We start from the raw sequence: 20,317 nt of genomic DNA on the forward strand, positions 1-20,317 counted from the left end.
TTGTCAGGAATTTTTTTTTCCTGACTTCTGTTTAAAAACAGAAGGCAAATAAAATGGGAAATAAAAATGGATGATGAAACCTGTTTTGCACCAGTATCTTATGTCAACTCTTAAGTAAATTTGTTGGTTCGTCCCATTCTTTTTTCTGGTTTGTTTTTCGCTCAAATTCAACTCAAAGCCAAGCCAAATTCGCTTTTTGCATAATCTAGTTGATAAACAGATCATTCCAATAAACATTTAATTTTCTAGATAATCAAAGTTAGCATTCCTTACATATAAAAAAATCCAATAACACTGACTTAAAATCAAAGCATTTCGTATGCATCTTTACAACTCTTTCACCCAAAAAAGTATATGGGAGAAATGTTCTTCAGGATGATTGTGCCAAAAGACTTTTGGCTGGGGTAAGAAGAGCCACAGCTCCGCGATCTGCACCTGAGAATTTCTTTTGCACAGCCTTGAGCTTGCTTTCAGCAGATGCAGAATGAAATTTAACCAGAAGCTTTGCACAATCCCTGTCACATTAAAAAGTAAGAAGAGTTTGTTGTTGTGCTCTGCTACCAAATAAATATTGTGCAAATTTGGTGCATAGGGGTCATAAATTAAATGCAAGTAAAAATTACATTAACATGTCTTCACTGTATCCTGTGTGATGCTTTAGAGTTTCAGTCCAAAATGGGCTCTTATCAAGGGTACAACGTGCAGCATACACAGCCGATGCAGCAATCAACGAGGGGCAGAACATGATGACCACTGGATATTGCATCAGACCAAGTTCAGCCAGGAAAAACACCATATTCTCCATCTATATCGTTGAGATAGTTAATCAATTAATTAATCTGGGACAAATCTAACTGGAAATGCAGAGTTAGAAAAGCAAATCTTGAAAAGGATATATATATTCTGTACCTCCTTATCAGATAGAACTGAGGCTTTGATGTATCTAACAAGGAAGACATATGGCGTAGGAACAGTTAAATACCATTCCAACTTTCCCAAGATAGCTTTTTCCATTGTCAGAACTTGTTCTCTGATATAGGCATTATCCGATATGCAGATAAAGTCACCAACCTGCAAATTTCAAAAGCAAAAATTATGCCAAGAAATGCATGTCAGTTTGCACAATTACTTCAAGGACTTAATAGGACATGACAGAGAATACCTCTGGTGCCCATATTTCTTCATACTTGCATGCAATGAGCATTGAGCTGATGCCAACCAATTGAAGTTCCCTCCTTGGTACAACTTTTACGGCAAGGAATCTATCAATTATATTTATGGTAAGGTAAAGAGTTTCCGGCATGAGTTCAAATTTGCGATGAACTTCAACCAACCAATCCACGAGAATTGATCTCATCTTTGCATTTATGTCAGGCTGCAAGTGCATATAGTCATGCACCCTACCATCAGCCTACAAAGGGCATCCATCAGCTTTAATCTTTGAAAAAGGGAGAAGGAGAAAATGGAGAGTTGAAAGATATGATTACTTCTGTGAGCTTGTAAAACTTGTAGATATCATCAACATATTCAACCGCTGCCAACTCATTTTCAAGATCAGTTGCATCTATGTTCACCAGTGATTGCTCTGGCTTTTTGGCAAGTCCACATGCAGCCTGAGGTTAATTGAACCAAGTCAGCACCCCCCAATCACAAACCAACAACAAAATAGAACAATTTAAAAAATAATAATAGAAAAAGAAAACCTTGCTCCGAGCAGTCAGGATTGAAGTGAGGGTTTTGACATCCTTTCTTGAAGACCCTTCTTTTGACACTCTTCTGCCAACAAGTTTACTCTTCTCACTTTCATCATCAGAGCTTATCACAATCACCGTCTCTGGTACGTGCTTCTTCTCAACTAGCTTTTTAGTAGCTACCCTTGTTGCCACAGGGCCTTTTCCAGCTCCAACCACATTACTAACATCTGTGACTGGTTTCTGCCAATTGGGAAGTTAAAGAAATTCAATAGGATGCTATTCTAGATCTGGTTCTATTTGGTAATGAAGTAGAAAACGATTTTTTCATCACCTTACCTTCACTTGCAGAGCACGATCATTCACCAAATTACCAATGTCTTTAAGTACTCTTCTATTCCTTCCATCTGCTACAACGTTGTTCTTCTGCTTCACTTCTTCTGAAAAAGCAAAAATAATATGGATAAAAAAAAAAATTAGCAGCTCTGGAGAATTCTCAGCAAAACTTGAGTCAAAATACATAAAAAAGGAACATATAAAATAAGCAATAAATGTACCAACTGAAAACATAATATTAGAAAGAAAATTCCTTCTTTGATGATCAAAATCTGACAGAAGATTAAGAGGGGAAAGGACCATTCATTGAATCACATTCATAATCTCGAAGAAAAGAAACTATAAATTAACTTTCCCTTAAGATGAAAATTTTTACACCAAGAACCAACCCTCTTACAGATTTTGCAAAATAGTTGAAAGAAAAAGAATGTTCCAAGAAAAAGACAGTGAACGTGAAGAATATCTAATGATAAATTCCTCTAATATATTCGAAAGGTACAAATCAAAAGCTCAAAATTGAATACCCTGTTGTCACTGTGAAATTTAGGAGAAAAACACATATAAGTGGAAACCCACCTACAATGTCAGATCTTAAAAAGAATACAAATTAATCAAAGAACTTATCCCATGCAAAATCAATGAAGAAAGAACTAACCAATAAGATTATTAGCAACAAGAATTACAGGAAGACCAATCTCAGACTCTAAGGATCGAAAGTAAAAACTCCACAAGAAAAACTACGGCAAGTAAGATCCAACCGCCACACCAACCCAATCATTCTATAAAAAGGCCGAGAATTATCATATTGTAACAATATCTATAAGATAAAAAGAATAAAACCCAATTTTCAGCACGTCTTTAAGGAATATAATACTCCAATTACTAAATGAATAAAACCATAGAAGAAATCAAGAACAGAACAAAACTCAAAAAATAAAACAGAGAACCCCCACCGCTGTTTGCAGTTAATTGAAGAACCCTTTAACTCCCCAAAAAAGGAAAACAAAGAAAATTAAAAAGAAAAGAGGAAAAGTAACCTTTTAGCTGTTGATGAGGAACATCAGCTTTCGACGCCATTTCAGGATCTTCTTCTTCTTGGTTTTTGCCAAATACTCTTGCCAACAGTGATGAAAGAAACTCTTGGAGAAGACTAGTGCGCGTCTCTCCTTCTTCTGCGTCTACGGTCGCCACTCTTCTCTCTCCCGGTTCTATCAATACAAAAGCCCCTTTTGTAATCCTTCTAAAATCCTTCTTTTTTTCTCTGTTTCTTGTTCGTTTTCTCAACTTCTCTGGAATGGGAAAGGAAGAGAGGGTTAAAATCCTTCCTCTTAAATTCTCTCTCTGCAAATCCTTTCTAAGGAAGGGATGCGAGCATCCCCAACGGTCTTATTTTTTTTTTGTTTATTTTCAACCGTTGGATCTTTCAGGATCTAATGGATATCTAGTGGTTAACGCTGCTGAATGCTGGGGTTCGAGTTTTGGAATTTTCTAGCCGTTAGTGGTACGGGCATTTCTACTGGACCGGTTCGGATCGGATAAATTGCTCCGAACTAGTACCGGATTTGTGGATCATGGGCCATTTTGGAAGCAAATCACACAGCTTGTTGAGTTACACTCAATACCATTTACTTGCCTTTTTCTTAATAAATTTTTTCATATATATTTATTGAAATAAAATAATTGATAATTTTTTGTTGAAATCAATGAGTTGAAAAGCGAACCACAAAGCATTTCAGATATCAAATTAAGCACCTTAATTTAAAATATAGGGGCCTAGAATACATTGAATTGATAAACTAAAATCACAGAGATCCAGTAAAGCAGAGAATGGCCTGAAACTTTAGACGAATGGGAAATATACATACAGTGTAATAGCACAAGGCATATCAATGCAATAAACCTCGTATTTCTAGGAATTGTTCAGCTTACAGCGATGGAATGCTTCAAATTGCAGTTCATTTACCCCAACAACTCCATTTTAAGTAATCTAGGATTCCTGGATGCCCAAATCTAGGATTCCTCTATCATAATGACATGGCACAGAGCATAATTACTAATGCAAACTTGTGTTTCAACTTTCTTTATAGAATCACAAACTTTAGCTTTTCTATCTCATTCAAGTTTAGGAATTGAACAAAACCCAATTAACTTTCTTTCAATAAAATCACAAGCCAAAGTCCTTGCCTATTTTTCCACAGGAACATTCATAACCTTTTAGTGGTCTGCTACACATACGATTTCTGCAGAATGTGGAAATATAAACAATAGCACTGCTTAGCATACCAGAATCTACAGGGGCTACATGACCAATGGATGATTCACCAAAGCCAGGATCCAGAACTTCTTCAATATGCTACCATGCAGGCAACAAGCTAATTTATTACATTTTAGAGATCAGATAGTTTTAATTATTCACGCTGCATAATAAGCAATAATCTTTTATGGTAAAAAATGCAACATTATAGCAAGAATAAGATTGATGCTTAGTTTAGTTGAGTTAAACTGAAGTTCCACTTATTACATGAAGAATGTAATTCAACTTTGTGAATCAGCAAAGAGAATTTACCCATAGCATAGCTAGAAATGCAGATGAACATAAATAACCTGCAACTGAGATGTGTAAAGAGGCCAATAAATAATTGATCATGATTCACTGGATGCTTGGCAGGAGGATCATTAGCACAGCAACATTCCCCACTTGAAGTAATTCACAATAGCACCTTGAAGCAACTTTCCAAGCCTCGTTTCGAATCCCAGACACTTCTCTCTCAATCTTGGGAGCAGTCTCATTCAAATAATCTATGTTTACACCAGTCCCATTAATCTCTTTGACTGCATTATTTCCTGTTTCAATTGTTTTTCCCATCGCCTAAGGCTTCACATTTTAACCTTTTTGAATGCAAATTGTTCTCAAATCCCTTCTCATTAACGTGAGACTCTAGTGAAGTTGAATGGTTCATGGGAATTACTAAAACACGGGCATGTGACCCATATCTGCTTGAAAACAAGATGTAAAAAACTTGGATTGACCCCATCTTGAATCAGAGGCATTAAAAGCTCTACAATTTGAATTGACCACACATTTGTTAACAACGATTCTGGACCTATCAGTGACCCACTCACCATGGTAATGGAATCTACAGTGATGTGCTGATCTCGATTGTGATATCAGCAAATTGGAATTGAGATTTTTCATATATATAGAAGAAATATAATGTCCTTCAAATGAACACAATAGACTAAACACCTTATCAATTCAAAGGGAAAGACATATGAAAGTGGCAATGGATTCCTTGCTGCCTGGAGTTGAAGAGGACTCCAGTCTGATAATCAGGGGAGGAAACAATGAGGAAGAACTGAATATGGAGAGAAAGGAGGGAGCATAACCGGTGACTTGACGATCCGGTTTATTACTATTATTTTTTAATCTTTATATCAATGTCCAAGATTTGCCAGAAACGCATGATGCTTGTCTACAGCACCAGAAGATCCCACCTTTTAAGTCCATAGAAGCTCAAAGCTCCACCGTTGCGCAGCAAAATAGGAAACTTGAGTCCATGTCAGACAGCTGCAATTCTCGCCACTTCTCGTGGCTAATGAAATCTTGCTTCCCCAACCCACAAGACACCAACAAATCTCTCTCTCCAAATCCCATTCAATCCATCACTATCTCCCCTTCCTCCTCCACCACCCTCTGTTCTCTCCCTGATGACCTTCTCTTAGAATGCCTCTCCAGGGTCCCCTCTGCCTCCCTTCCTTCTCTCTCCCTTGTCTGCCGCCGGTGGTCCTACCTCCTTCGTTCCCCATCTTTCCTATCCCTTCGCCGCCTTCATAACCTCCTCCACCCTACTGTCTTCGCCTTCTCTGCGTCCGATTCTGGCGTCTTTGCTGCCTCTCTTCGCTTCCAAGATGATCAAATCAACATCCATGGACTGGGGAAGGTTGCTTCGTGTCTTCCATTTCAAATTGCTTCACTGGATAATATTTCTCATTCCCGATTGTCTGCAATTGGACCCAGAATCTACATTATTGGGCGGAATGGATTGCTTTGTTATGATACTTGGAGCGGCACTGTTTCTCTCAGGTCTCCTATGATTTTTTCCAGGAAGAAATTCGCCAGCGCCGTAGTCTCTGGCAAAATCTACGTAGCCGGAGGTGGATCACGGGTGGCAACGGCGGTTGAGGAGTATGACCCAGAAAGCGATACATGGACAGTGGTGGCACACGCTCCCAGGAGAAGATTTGGATGCATTGGGGCAGCCGTTGATGGTGTCTTCTATGTAATTGGAGGATTGAAAATTGGTGGAGTGACCGGAAATGAATTCTCACGCTTGGCCACGGCGGGGGCAGAAGCTCATGTGTATGCCAGCACAATGGACTTGTACGATGTGGAGGCAGGTGTGTGGCTTAGGAGCCGAGCGGTTCCCGGTGGCGGGTGTGTGGTGGCAGCATGTGCAGCAGCAGGGCATGTTTACATTTTAGCTAGCCACGCAGTGGAGCTATCATTTTGGCGATTTGACGCTCGTAGACAAACCACCGGCGGCGGTGGATTCGGGGAGTGGTGTAGGATGAAGAGCCCTCCACTGCCAGCTCAAGTTAGACTAGACAGTATAGTGAGGTTCAGCTGCGTAGGAGTGGAAGACAAGGTGGTGCTGATTCAAGTTAATGGTTGCATTGACGATTTGTTGAGGAGGAGCGGAAGAAATATCAGAGGATTAAGGGAAGGATTGATATTGGTTTACGATTCTAGCCGTGGAGAGTGGAGTAGGGGCCCGGATCTGCCGGAAGTGATTAGACGCGCCGCCTGTGTGACTGTGGAATGCTGAGGGGGCGTAATTTTGACTAAATTGAGCCGAGAAAGCGGTGCATGTTAGGGAAAGCTTGCATTATGGAGGCTAACTTGCGCAAATAGATGTCGTTTTGGTAGCAGACAACAATGATCAATGTAACATGTGTTTGATTGCCATTTACGATAAAGATAAAGCGAAGCCTCGGGGCACATATGGTCTGATTTTTTTTTTTTTTTTTAAATTAAAAATGGTGTTGATTGGTGTATTTTATTTTTTAATTATATTTATAATAATAAGAAAAGGAAAAGGGTCGGTGGGAATCATAGATTTGTCCAATTGGATGGAGAGGTTGACCTCATGCTCATGTGCTCCTATAATTAGAGTCTTTATTCACATATTATAATTATGAGACGTTGGATTCCTTTTTTGTTTTAATTTGAATTTATATGACTTTCTTTCTTTCTTTCCATAATTAGAATTGGGATGGAAGTTGAAGAAACATTTGTAAATGAGAAGCTTTCCATTTCACTTTCTGGTTTTTTTTAAGAGGGAAATGCAATATATTTGAGTGTCTAAATATAACAGATTTCTGCTTCTACATTAGCTACGTATGTGGTAGAGTAAATCTAAACAATAAGAAGATGAAATTCTTAGTAAGGAGGGAAAGCCACTTCCAGATTTACTTTGTTGATCAAAGGGAGATGAAACCCAAAAAAAAAAAAATTGAAATCAAAATATGTTTGAATAAAAGTCTTTTGCTTTCCATCAAGGTATTTCCAGAGTGAATTGGAGAAAATTCTCTGTTAAAATTAAAAATTTTGTTAAATTTATTCAAACCTTTGGAAATCTTCATTCTAATGGAGGGTGGTGCCAAGAAAGAGAGCACAAAGTGGTGAGACTTCTGTTTAGAAAGTAGAGAGAGAAAGAGTGAATATGTTGATAGAGAGAGATTGAAAAAGATAATTAACAGAGGAGAGTCTCGCTGGAAGAAAATAAATGCAAAAAAGAATTAAAAAAAATAATAATTTATCTAAAAAGTAAAATCCACTTTTCCTTATTCTTTGCTTACAGTTTTTTTTTTTTTTATTTTAGAAAACGCTAATAACAAAAAAAAAAAAAAAAAAAGAAAACTTAAAACAGAGGCAAATGTGTTTTGCGTTTTTTCAAAGAAGAAAAAACGAAAAACATTAAAACAGCAATGATACTGAGTTTTGCTTACAATTTTTTTTTTTAATGCCTTTTAACTAAAAAAATAATAATAATAATTATTACATTTTTATTATTATTATTATTATTTTTTAAATAATGATCACATAATTGTTGAAAAATATTGTTATCGTTAGTCTAATATAAAGCAAAAGATTGGAGATGCAGGGGATCGAACCCTGTACCTCTCGCATGCAAAGCGGGCGCTCTACCATTTGAGCTACATCCCCGACAAGGCGCATTGAATAAAAATAAATAAATTTATTAGTTTAAAATATCTTCAAGCTGACCATCACCGGTGTCGAGTGATGTTTTAGCTTCTGCTGCTAATTGAACATGCAATTGGTCTGCGATGATTGGTTGTATAATCTTTTTGTTTTCACCAAATAACTAATAACAAACTAGTAGGAATTTGAAAGTGATTATTAGGTTAAAACATATTAGAGATGCAACTTAACTTTGTCCAATCATTTAACCAAGCATCCCGACAATCTAATAATACTATTACTGCCATGGACAGGCTGACGGAGAAAGAATTTTGCTCATTATGTCATTGTTTTGGCCCAAATCTTAATGGAAACAAAAAAAAAAAAAAAATGATATCGAAGTTTCAATAATGAAGATAAGAGAAATTGCAGCAGTGATGCAGAAATCATAATATATTATTTGGGGTATGTTTAGTTTAACTGTTGCCATTAGCGGTCAAATGTTAGCCATCGTAAGTCTTAAATTGGGTTGGTGAATGGGTTTTAGCATTATGGCTCGTGAAAAGGGTTACTCAGTGCACGAAGTATCCCCCACTTGTGGGTTGTGGGAGGTCTTTTATTTTTGTGCAATTTTAAATGTGGAAGCTGTCCTTTTGTGCCTTGTTCTGCTGACATAATTCATTTTCTTGGCATGATAAGACTGTGCTGTAATAATCATTCTTAAGTCTTATGTATTGTGTGATACTATTCTTATCTTAATATTGTTTTCTGCTGGGGGAAAAAATTAGAACTGAGACATGCTATATAAAACTGCAGGTTGCTGCAGTTCCAGACGATGTTGGAACCGGTGGTGCTCTTTGGGCCATTGCACACCATTTGACTGCAAAGGACATTCTGGTTAGCACTCAAATCTTTTATGATGTTTGGGTTCTCAACAATTGTTTATTTTACAGCCACTGGTGTTTCATCTTTCTTCAGGTTGTGACTGGTGATCTTCTTTCTGATGTTCCTCCCGGTGCAGTTGTGGCTGCTCATAGACGACATGATGCAGTGATGACTACAATGCTTTGCTCTGCTCCTGTAGGAGGACCTTCTGAATCAGGGTCCGCTGCTGGAAAAGGCAAAATTAAGAAACCATGAAAATACAACATCGCTGGGTTGGACCCTTCAAAGCACTTTTTATTACACATAGCAGCATGTTGGTATTTTGAGTTTATGTTGTTTTACTTTATCTGTTGATTATGTGTCATCTTGGAGCTTCTTGCAGGAGCTGAAGTTGAGAAAGATATTCGAATTCAGAAGAGTATTCTTCGTGCAGTGGGGCAGGTAATGGAGGTCATTTGCCCCTCTCATCTTATTACTTCTAATAAACATTTCCCAGCAGTTGACAACTAATGAACATTGGGTAAACTTAATTCAAGATACTGAATTGCTTGGTGTCTCCAACCCAACGCTTGATTCTTCATCATTTACTAGAGCGAATAAGCATCCGTTTACCCTTTCTGTGTGCTGGCTGAGGAAAATCCTCAGTTACTGAATTAATTGTACCCTTTCCTTGTGGTTTTCAAATCTTCGGTTTCTGTCTCAACTTTTATATGCTAGGAAGCATTGAAGTCTAGCAACATGTATTGATTTTCAAAAACATTTTTTATTCCTTGCCACTTTTTCTTTGTAATCCTTCATAGTGCAGTAAATAGTACAATTTTTTTTCTTAAAAAAAAGGTGAGTTATCTATGGAGACTCAAATTTAAATGTAAACTTGTTAGATGGGAATGTATTTAGAAAATTTGCTTGCTTCTTACTCTAATCTTCTTTTTAAATATTTTTCATTAGATGGAATACCATCTGATCTTATGGATGCTTATATGTATGCATTCAAGAGGTTTGCCTTTTTCAGCTGTCTTGGCTTCAGAATTTCTTTTTATCAGGCGTCCATAATCCTCATTTTTCCTGTTGATGTTTTTTAGGCCTGTTCTGCAAGAAGTTTTAGATGAGAAGGATAGATTTCAAAGCTTAAAACAGGATGTACTGCCTTATCTTGTTTGAAGCCAGCTGGTAAGTCTAATTAAGTCTCCATTTTGCATTTTTGTGATACTTTTTGCGGTTATGTAAAACTTAAAAGTAGTTTAAATTGTTTGACGGACATCAGAGATCACAGACATTACTGAATGGCATGCCACAAGCAGAAAAAAAAATGGAAATGAGAAGGTTGCTTCCAAGAAAAATCAAGTAGTGGTATCTCAAATACTGGCCAATGCTTCCACACCGGGCTTTCATAAACTTTATGCACTGGGTCATAGTGGTTCTGCTTCTGTTCGACAAGCTCATAAATGCTGTCCTTATATTGCAAGCAACAGTAAATATTGTGCACGCTTAAATTCTATTCAGGCATTCAGTGATGTAAATCGACAAGTTATTCAATTTTTAAATCAGGTCATAGGTGAGGCAAATCATCTGTCAGGCTATTCGTTCTCTGCTCATAATAACATCATCCATCCTTCAGCACAGCTTGGTTCAAAAACTACTGTGAGTACAATATGCTTTGCAAACACAACCAACTATTTTCAGTAATGATGCCTTATTCTAGGATTAGATATAATACATCGTTTAATGTGAAGGTTTGTAACGGCATGTTAGGTTGATGGCTTTTTATATTCCAGTTTCCCAATCCAAAAATTTATCTTTGTACTTATAGAGTAGTTGATGGCTGTAGGTGGGACCTCATCGTATGTTGGGAGAAGGTTCACAAATGGGTGATAAGTGTACTGTGAAGCGATCTGTAGTTGGTCGTCACTGCCGGATACGTTCTAATGTGAAGGTATTATGATTTTTCAGCCCTTAATGCGAATTACAATGTAAATTCAGAAATGGAGAATGACGTATTTTAGCTTTTTTTTTTCTTCATTTTATTTGTTATTTCAGGTTGTTAATTCTGTTATAATGAACCATGTTACAATTGGAGATGGCAGTTCAATCCAAGGTTGCATCAATGTACAGCTCCAAGAGCGAGCTGGACTGAAAGATTGTCAGGTAATCCTTCTTCTTGCTGAAATATGTTTGCCCTACAGTGCATGCATTCATGTGACCTATACTTGTTTGCCATGTGCTTCATTCCAGGTTGGAGCAGGTTTTGTGGTTGCTGCAGGCTGTGAGTACAAGGGAGATCCTTGGCCAGAAAAGAGAACTAAAAGCAGAAATGCTAATCTCAGGGATTCGTCTCAATTTTGTACAATGCGTCTTCATAGGTCGTGGCAAAATTTTCAGGAAGTGATAGTCTGCTACCATTGAATGCCGGATTAAACATACGGCAAGGAAAGAGAAATTCCCAATGTCTACAATTGTATCATCCATCACTTATCATTTGTTCTGTTTTTTAGTTCTGTTTTTTCGGTTGGGGGGTTGATAATTTTTTGTTGTGCTTCTTGTGTTGCTTGCCATGTATTTTATTGACTGAATTACGGAACATTAGGTTCAATTTTACCATATCATTGTAAAAGATATTAATTTTACTGGTTATTGAATACAAAAGCGTTTACCATTCTTAAGAATATCATTGTTAAGATGTCATATCATTCTACGGATTTGGATGTTAAAGTTCTAAACATAAGATTGAGGCAATTTCTTGATTGTTACTATTTCAAAAAGTTCTGCTAAGCTGCTGCTGGTGCAGAATCGTTAGGCCATTGATGCAGTTGGTTGACAAGGGAAAGACCAAAAACTTTCTGCCTCATCATAGTTATTAAAGGCTCAAGGCGCATTAAAACGCCAAGGAGTCCTAGAGCGCAAGGCTCAGGCGCGCGCCTGAGCAAGGTGAGGCACAAAAGTAAAATATTTAAAAAGTTCATAAAAATCAAATAGATGTAATGCTTTTCTTTTTTTTCCTTTGGCATATATATTGAATTGGGTTTGCTGGTTTGAGTTTAAGTGGTTGTCATTTTTGCCAATAAAAGTGCTCGCTAAAGATAGAAATAAAGAAAGTATGCCTTTTTAGAATCTTGTGCCTAGAACAAAGGCGCACACCTAGGCGCATAAGACGCTAGGGTTCGAGCCTGGTGAGCCTTGAGCCTAAGGCGTGCCTTTAATAACTATGTGCCTCATACAAGCTACATTTTTTCCAGGAGCCACTCCAAAGGCCGCTTAGAACCGCATAGACGTAATGCTCAAGCACACCTGAGCACACAGCTTCTCGTCTTCTAGACTTTTAACAGACAACAGAATTACATCCTCACCATTGCTTTCTTGTTACAGAAGATTTGAAGCCTAACACCTGGGTAGATCGGTATCATATCTTTGCAAAGCCGATCGTATTTTTCCCATCATGACCTTCGCTAACTAATCCGAAAAGAGAACTGGCCAATACATGGGTGCCTCGGATAACTCTACGCATGCCACAATAAGTATTTTCCAGTGTTTCTACAAGTATACTGTATCAACATTTACTTTTTCTAAATTGTCTTTCAATCATAAATTAAAAAAAAATATATAATTTATCACACAGTAAGAACTTTTTCAGCCATTTGCTTCACATTAAAGCATGCACTGTCAACATGCCAAGTCAACAATTTTTTAGAATTGATCTAATCTGAGCACACACAATTCCCCTGGTTTATTAAATATAAATGCAGTGTCCAGGTGGGAAGGAACGAAAACCCCGAACCATCTCCAGACACTATTAAATCTAAAATAATGTACAACCTAGCAGTGGCTTTAAATAATTGATTTACAAATATGTGTTATTGTACAACACTCATCAAAAGGGAGAAAGAAAGACGAGAGATCTTTAACACGACAGAAGAAACAAAAAGAAAAGTTGTGTGAAGTTGCACAATATCCTGTATTAGTACCTGTGGGAGGAGAATAAAAGGTTACTCTACTTGAAAGAATTGAAGAAGCTAATAGTGTCATTGAGTGCCTGTATGAAAGCATCAACATCCTCTTTAGTATTGTAGAAATAGAGACTAGCACGTGCACTTGCATTTACTCCTAAATGCCGATGAAGAGGTTGGGCACAGTGGTGACCTGATCTGATAGCCACTCCATGCTGAAATTTAGTAATGTTAGTTGCCATTCAAGATGAAATCCTTTCGCTGAACTCTAGCATCTTTTCCCATATTATTTAGAGAAATAGCTAATTATCTGGGAAAGAAATCTAATAAAAACATCATTAAGAATAGGTCCTTAACCTGTTGGTCCAGAAAGGTTGCAATATCTGTGGGGTGAATATTCTCAACATTGAAAGAACAGAGAGCAGCACGGTGAACAGTTTCTGAAGGTTTTGGTCCATAGATATGAACATTGGGGACAGTGCAGAGGCTTTCATATAAATAATTAGCCAACTCGATCTGTAAATCAACTCATCAGTGAACATTAATTTCGTTTAGAATGGTCATATTCATTATTCAATACCTCATGGATAGGTTTAAAAATGCTAATACGAAATAGCTGCCTTACTCCCATCCTACAACCACCCCATCAAATCCAGACCATATCATCCTTAATCATGCATATTCGAGTTTCTCCAATCCAAGATTAAATTGCTTAGCATGAAACAATTTCAATCCCACCATTAAAATGCCAGTAAAATGCAACTCATTTCATAGTCAAGAATGTCAGAAAAATATTGAATATAAATGTCATAAAAAATGCAACTCGCCTCATAGTCATGAATCTTTTGCATGCCAATTCCTGACAAATAATCAATTGCTGCTCCTAGCCCAATTGCTTCTCCAATTGCAGGAGTTCCTGCCTCAAATCTAAACCATATAAAAAGCACATTAGGCAATAAAGCATTAAATTTAAAACAGCACATAACAAGTACTTCGACACAACAATGGCAGGTGTTGCAAGCTGGGGTCCCTTTAAACATACAATTACATGAAGCATGGCCATCTTGAATTTCATTTTTCAAAAGTTGCTAATATTAACTCAACTTAACTCAACTCAACTCAATTCAGCTAAGCTTTTATCCCAAAAATTTATTGGGATCGGCTATATGGATTCTCTTTCTCCACTCTAAACAATTTTGGGTTAAATCCTCGGAAATGTGTAATACATCTAAGTCATGTTGTACTGCTCTTCTTCAAATCAATTTAGGTCTACCCTTTCTTTTCTTTCTATCCTCTAACCCAATGTACTCTACTTATCTAACTGAAACCTCCGTATGTCTACGCTTCACATGACCAAGCCATCTCAATCTCTCTTCTCTCAACTTATACTCAATTGGCACCACTCCTACCTTTTCTCTAATACTTTTATCACGGACTTTATCTAGTTTAATATGGCCACTTATCCACCTTAACATTCTCATCTCCACAACTCTCATCTTAGCCACATACGGCTCCTTCATTGCCCAACACTCACTAACATAAAATATGGCCAGTCGTATGGCTGTATTAGATTAAAAAAAAAATCCTTAATATGAAGAAATGCAGATAGAAAATTCGCAGTATGAAGGACTTTATAAATAGTATTACATCACTGATTAAAGCCATTTAGATTTTTGGTGAAGGAAGTTTGCACTTACAGGTCAAAGTGTACAAGAAAGGTATGAATCTGAAACTAGGATCTAATAATGGAAATTAGTACAACAACAACAACGTAGGGATAAGCATAACTTGTTTAGGGAGTTGAACAAAAATCTTTCATCAGTTTACCAGAAACAAATGCTCCATGCAGACAAGATCATCTAATTCAATTCTAATAAGCCAGAATGAAGAATAGACAGAAAGAATAGAATTCCTTTTATTATTATTATTACTATTTTGAATTTTCTCTTTTATTAATTCTTTTTGTTTCAAGGGAGAGAGAGGCATGTATTTAAACCTCTAAGACTGACTGGCTGGAGGACATGGAAGGTGATTTGACCACAAGGTAAAGAAGGACATAGACTGTTGAGAATCTCTATGAAGTGAATATGACATCAATCCACTGAACCAACAAACTCTCTTCACATTTAATTGCTAAAGCAAAAGACTGCATTTTAATTTTCAACAATAACAAATTGACAAATCACCTTTTAGATTGTTAGTTAATCCTAATCCTAACTAATCACAAATGCAGAAAAACATGAGTTGGGCGGTCAGCAGCCACATCATGAATGAATTGTCAAAAGGACACGCCTCATTTGTATCGCTCATTATGATGTGAAAAACCCATCACCTTCAATCTGCTAATGACATAAGGCTCCATTTTGATAGGTGATCATTTAAAATGAAAGTAAATTTGGATTTTTGTTTCAAGAGAAAATTTATAGAACATTGATATAATGCCAAATTCAAATGCTCATGCATTTCAAATCCTCATCTATCAATATGGAGCCCTAATGAATTTTATAAATTTTTATTTGAAAACAAAACAAAAGCATTGATGATCTAGAATATAAGAAGGAATCATGTACAAAGATTTTGCGTAGACTGAAGACTTGAAGAAAAGGGCAAATAAAAAATTACGAAAGCTGGTGAGAATTGTACAAGAAATGTTTATGCATCAAGTTTGTTTATTTCAAACATTTCCATGGGTTTCATAAGAATTTATGTACATCTCCTGAGTGTATGATAAATTTAAAAGAACTGTTAAGTCTGAAATTTAACACTAAGTTCAAGGTATCTAATAGACAATTGCTGGTCTGCAGGTGGGATTAGGTAAACAATAAATACCCTACAAAATGGGCATGACCTAATGCAAGGTAGAGGAAGGAAAGAGAAACTGCTAGTATTGTGTCAGTGCATTCATTCAGTTCTAAGATAATACAATTAAACAAGTTAACCAACCTTGATGGAGGATCTGCATAAGTAGAATGATCTAAAAATACATCAGAGATCATTTCTCCACCACCTACAAAAGCAAAACAAAAAAATCAAGGCATGTCAATGCACATTCAAATACCACTTCCTCTGATATACATAAACTTTTTGCAATGAAGAATTAAACTAACTATAGGGGGAGGAAAAGATCTGTGCAGCCCCTTAAAGTAATAACTTACCTAAAAATGGAGGCATTGTGGACAAGAGATCACTTTTACCATATAAGAATCCAATGCCTGTGGGCCCACACATCTGGAGAATGATTATTCCTTAACTTCATATAGTTGCCTGAAGTTTATATTTCAGTATACAAGACAATAACCTAACCTTGTGAGAAGAAGCAACAAGAAAATCAGTGTCAAGGCGCTGGACATCAACCACCATGTGTGGAACACTTTGACAAGCATCTATAAGCACTTTAGCCCCAACAACATGTGCCCATTGGATTATGTCTTCAACAGGAAGGAAAGAAGCTAAAGAAAAAACATGTACAGGTCAGTTAAAACTAAAAAATATAATTAAATCTTTGTGTTTTTCTATTACTTTAAAAGTAAACGAGTCAGAGTAAAATGTGCTTTTTGCTAAGCAATAAGTTAACATCCACTGTGTACTATAATTAAGATTGCATGAGAAAGAAATTTTAAACTATCCAAGATATCATTAAGTAATGTACTTCATAAGAAATGGGAAGATAACAGAGACAAGAAAAGAGAATTAAAACAAGACATCTTCTTACATGCATCCTCCCATAGCATCCATGGCATTAGTCTCCCACAATATATTTATTTAATAAAGATTAAAGGGTGCTAATAATTTTAGTCTCAGTATTCTAAGTTACTAGTAGAATTCTGTTAATTAGGTTAAATGGATATCTTATCCTCCAAGTTGTAAACTTTTTCCCCTCTCTCAATAAAATCTTTTTTCTTATAAAAAGAGAAAAAGAAAATGACTACATATAGTCAGCAGAAGCCAGAAAGATACTAAAGCAGAAAAACCCACCAAGGACGTTTGAGATGTGATGAACAACTACAAGTTTTGTCTTCTTTGAGAATATTTCTTTTAATTTCTGTATATCTGGAACTTCGTTTTCATTCAGAGTTACAAATTTCAGAACAGCACCAGTCCTCTGAGATACAATTTGCCATGGAACAATTGCACTGTGATGTTCAGCAACTGTAAGTATAACCTGGAAGAAAAGAAGATATTTGTAAGAGGTTGATTAGTCAAGGTTTAATAATAATATAAAGAACAAGAAATTAAAATGGTAATCTAGTTAAAAAATTTAAAAATTAACCATAGCACAATTCAATTCATAGAAGGTATACAATTATTCAAAATTTAATTCAGGAATACTATATGATAGGTTTCTGTCATCAAGACCATCCTAACATATTGCTCAGAATGATTATGTGAAGCACACATGGGTAGCATCATACTTATTTATGTTCTGGTAGAAGTTGCAATGCTCCATATTCATAAGAGTATAAGTAGGACATTAGAATATTAAAGTTGTAAAAGCAATTCAACCTCAAACTCCGCTTTCATTAGGCTAATAGTAAGAAGGATTAAAGCAATAATTCAAAGCAGTAAAAAAAAAGCAATGAGACCTAAAGAGGAAGCTGAAGGCTTTTGCTCCCATTTAGGTAAGCCACAATTATTTAAATAAATAAATAAAGAAGGTGCTTTATTCTCCCTTATTTTTCTCTCCTCTTTCCCTCCCTCCAACATGGAACAAAAGACCAACTAAAGTTCATAAGATCAAGAAATGGAATAGACGACCAGAATGCCCCAAATATTCAATTCATTAAACAAAAGCCCAAACTATTTGCTAGCTTTAATAAATCTCAAAAGCTGACTGGCTCCAGCTTCAAAGTGGCCTAGATACAACCAGAATAAACCTCCAGAACTTTCTAGAATGTACGGCTTCCTATAAGCTCCAATTAGAAAATTTAACCATATCTAACCCTAGCAAAAAAAAATTTGACAGAAAAAGTGAAATGTGCCAAAAATAGGTATGTAATTAAATTCATTTTCAGAACGAATACAACATTGAAAATAATAATAGACAGCATAAGTCAAGCCAAAAGAATAAACACACCTCATCTCCTGATTTTAAATTTGCAAGGCCCCAGGAGTAGGCTACCAAATTGATAGCTTCAGTAGCATTCCTGGTAAAAACAATCTCTCTGGACTCAGAAGCATTTATAAAAGCTGCCACCTTCTTTCTGGCCAACTCATACTCATCAGTTGCCTTCGCACTATATTGAAAGAAACATGCAAGTTATGGTTACTTACTACCAAAAGATAACAAAACAGAAACTCAACACATTAGCCTCCAAGCTGAAAATTTATACAAGTTTTGCTCACAATTTTAAGAAAACAAGAAGAATTTCCACCTTAAATAGTGAATTCCTCGGTGAACATTTGAATTGTAAGTTTCATAATAGTTCTGTAAAGCCTTCAACACTGAAATAGGCTTCTGGGACGTTGCAGCATTATCTAAGTACACAAGTTTTGAGCCATTTATCTCCTGCAACATCACACAGAGAGACATACTATAAAGCCTAATCACTACAAAATGATAAGAATGAGAATCAAATTAGAGCCCAGTACATATATCCAGCTCCAGAATAATACATAACAAAATTTCAACTTTATTCATAATTTGTTGCAGTAAATAACAAAACCAAAATTTTCAAAGGCAGAGATAGAAGAAAAAGCAAATAGACGGACCTGGTGAAGGATAGGGAAATCAGGTCGAGTGATGTGACCTAGGGAGAGGGAACCAAGGGCCTGGTCACCCTCTCGGCCAGTGGTAGCTAATGCGGGGATAGAAGAACAAGAGAATCTAGGCAAGCCACACCGTATAATTGCAGGGCTCCGAGAGGCGGCTGGGCTGGGGTTTAGGAACTTAAACGATGGGATTTTGAACACCACACCATCCATCATCATCATCATCTACCAAAGATAAAATTGGAAGCAAAGGAAACAGAAGAACTCAATCTCTTACTGCTGCTATACTCCTTCAGTGTTTAATGGTTCAAAATTTCAGTGAACTTGGATCGAGGGGAAAAAGAGAGACGAAGAAGCCGCTAACACAACAAAGCCGCCAATAATTGGAATTTGGAAACACAAGCACAACAACCCATTAGTGGTCTACCGGTCTTAGCAGTCCTTTCTGCTTCGAAACGACATCGTTTCAATGTTCCAAATCAAAGAAAAATACAATCATTTTGGCTTTTATCCGAGGTGTACCGGGATAGGGAAGTACACCAGCAAAAAATTAATTTATTTAAATTTAAATTCAATTAACAATTTTCCTTAAAAAATTTAATTAATAATATTAATATTTAAATTCATCTTAAGTTTCATTAAAATTGATCTTAAAATATTTAAATTTGTTATAAATTTAATTATCATTTGAATTAAATTAATAATTTTATAAAATTAAATTTTATTTATTTAAAATATAATATTTGAAAATAAAAACAAATATTATTATAAAAAATATAATTAAATTTATTTAATAAGTTATATAAATTAGTTTGGATGATGATACTTAACGCATCAAATTTGAATTTGATGTAAATTCAATGTGAATATTATTTTTTAAATTAAATTATATTATTGAAAGTCGTTTCAATTGAATTCAATTGAGTCTTTGATTAAAAAAAATTGAAATGAATCGAGAATTTAAAAATACTTAACCTATTTTTCATCCAGAAAATGTAGAATAGAAGACTTTTTAAAATTTGACAATATGATTTCACAATTTTTTTAAAATTATCTGAGGTGTAGCATTGGCGTCCCTCGACAAAGAACAATGAAAGAAGAGGCATAGAGAGCGAGGCACGTATCCTTAATTTCATTAATGAGTAATTTCTTCATTTTTTAGCCTGACTTTTCTAGATTAGGCTTTAATCTTATAACAAATTAAAATTAATGAAAAATTAGTCGTTAATCTTTGAATGAACCCTACAAGGAAGCCACCTAGGTTTGCTAATGTACCTCCACGACTGAGGGTGAGCAGATTTCGATTTGAATTAAAAAATTAAATCAAATTGAGTTAATTCGATTCAATTGGTTTGATTTTAAAATTTAATCGGTTTAGTTTGATTTTATATTATAAAAATTTCAGTTATTTCGATTCGATTCAATTTTAAAGAAAAAAAATCGATTAAATCAAACTAAATTGAATAATAATTTTATATATTCAAATTGAACCAAATCAATTTTTGAATTATTTTATTTTTATGGAGAATTTATGAATTATATTTAATTATATA

The 20,317-nt window shown here is 35.8% G+C and overlaps 3 protein-coding genes, 1 non-coding gene and 1 pseudogene across 4 annotated transcripts; 2 read left to right on the forward strand and 3 right to left on the reverse strand.

Moving 5' to 3' along the window:
- Positions 1–224: 224 nt before the first annotated feature.
- On the reverse strand, positions 225–3,399 carry LOC110639250 (G2/mitotic-specific cyclin S13-7). The gene is made up of 8 exons (XM_021790118.2): positions 3,065–3,399; positions 2,031–2,131; positions 1,704–1,934; positions 1,488–1,613; positions 1,163–1,411; positions 910–1,071; positions 624–805; positions 225–515 (listed from the first exon to the last, which is right to left on the reverse strand). The coding sequence occupies exons 1-8, from the start codon at positions 3,102–3,104 to the stop codon at positions 371–373; spliced, it is 1,236 nt and encodes a 411-aa protein (XP_021645810.2). The 5' UTR covers positions 3,105–3,399; the 3' UTR covers positions 225–370.
- Positions 3,400–5,260: 1,861 nt separating this feature from the next.
- Positions 5,261–7,276, forward strand: LOC110672020 (F-box/kelch-repeat protein At5g26960). The gene has a single exon (XM_021834677.2). It carries the CDS (start codon positions 5,585–5,587, stop codon positions 6,851–6,853), a length of 1,269 nt encoding a protein of 422 aa, XP_021690369.2. The 5' UTR covers positions 5,261–5,584; the 3' UTR covers positions 6,854–7,276.
- Positions 7,277–8,180: 904 nt separating this feature from the next.
- Positions 8,181–8,253, reverse strand: TRNAA-UGC (transfer RNA alanine (anticodon UGC)). Its single transcript has one exon. It is a non-coding gene; the product is annotated as a tRNA-Ala (tRNA).
- Positions 8,254–8,780: 527 nt separating this feature from the next.
- LOC110639248 (uncharacterized) lies at positions 8,781–11,949 on the forward strand (annotated as a pseudogene).
- A 982-nt stretch (positions 11,950–12,931) lies between these two features.
- LOC110639254 (cysteine desulfurase 1, chloroplastic) lies at positions 12,932–19,172 on the reverse strand. Its single transcript, XM_021790122.2, has 10 exons — positions 18,765–19,172; positions 18,428–18,561; positions 18,130–18,289; positions 17,031–17,217; positions 16,359–16,504; positions 16,211–16,283; positions 15,999–16,062; positions 13,883–13,982; positions 13,413–13,571; positions 12,932–13,270 (listed from the first exon to the last, which is right to left on the reverse strand). The coding sequence occupies exons 1-10, from the start codon at positions 18,987–18,989 to the stop codon at positions 13,100–13,102; spliced, it is 1,419 nt and encodes a 472-aa protein (XP_021645814.2). The 5' UTR covers positions 18,990–19,172; the 3' UTR covers positions 12,932–13,099.
- Positions 19,173–20,317: the final 1,145 nt, after the last annotated feature.

Source organism: Hevea brasiliensis, chromosome 16 (genome assembly GCF_030052815.1).
Source record: "Hevea brasiliensis isolate MT/VB/25A 57/8 chromosome 16, ASM3005281v1, whole genome shotgun sequence".
In the NCBI taxonomy this organism is placed as follows: domain Eukaryota; kingdom Viridiplantae; phylum Streptophyta; class Magnoliopsida; order Malpighiales; family Euphorbiaceae; genus Hevea; species Hevea brasiliensis.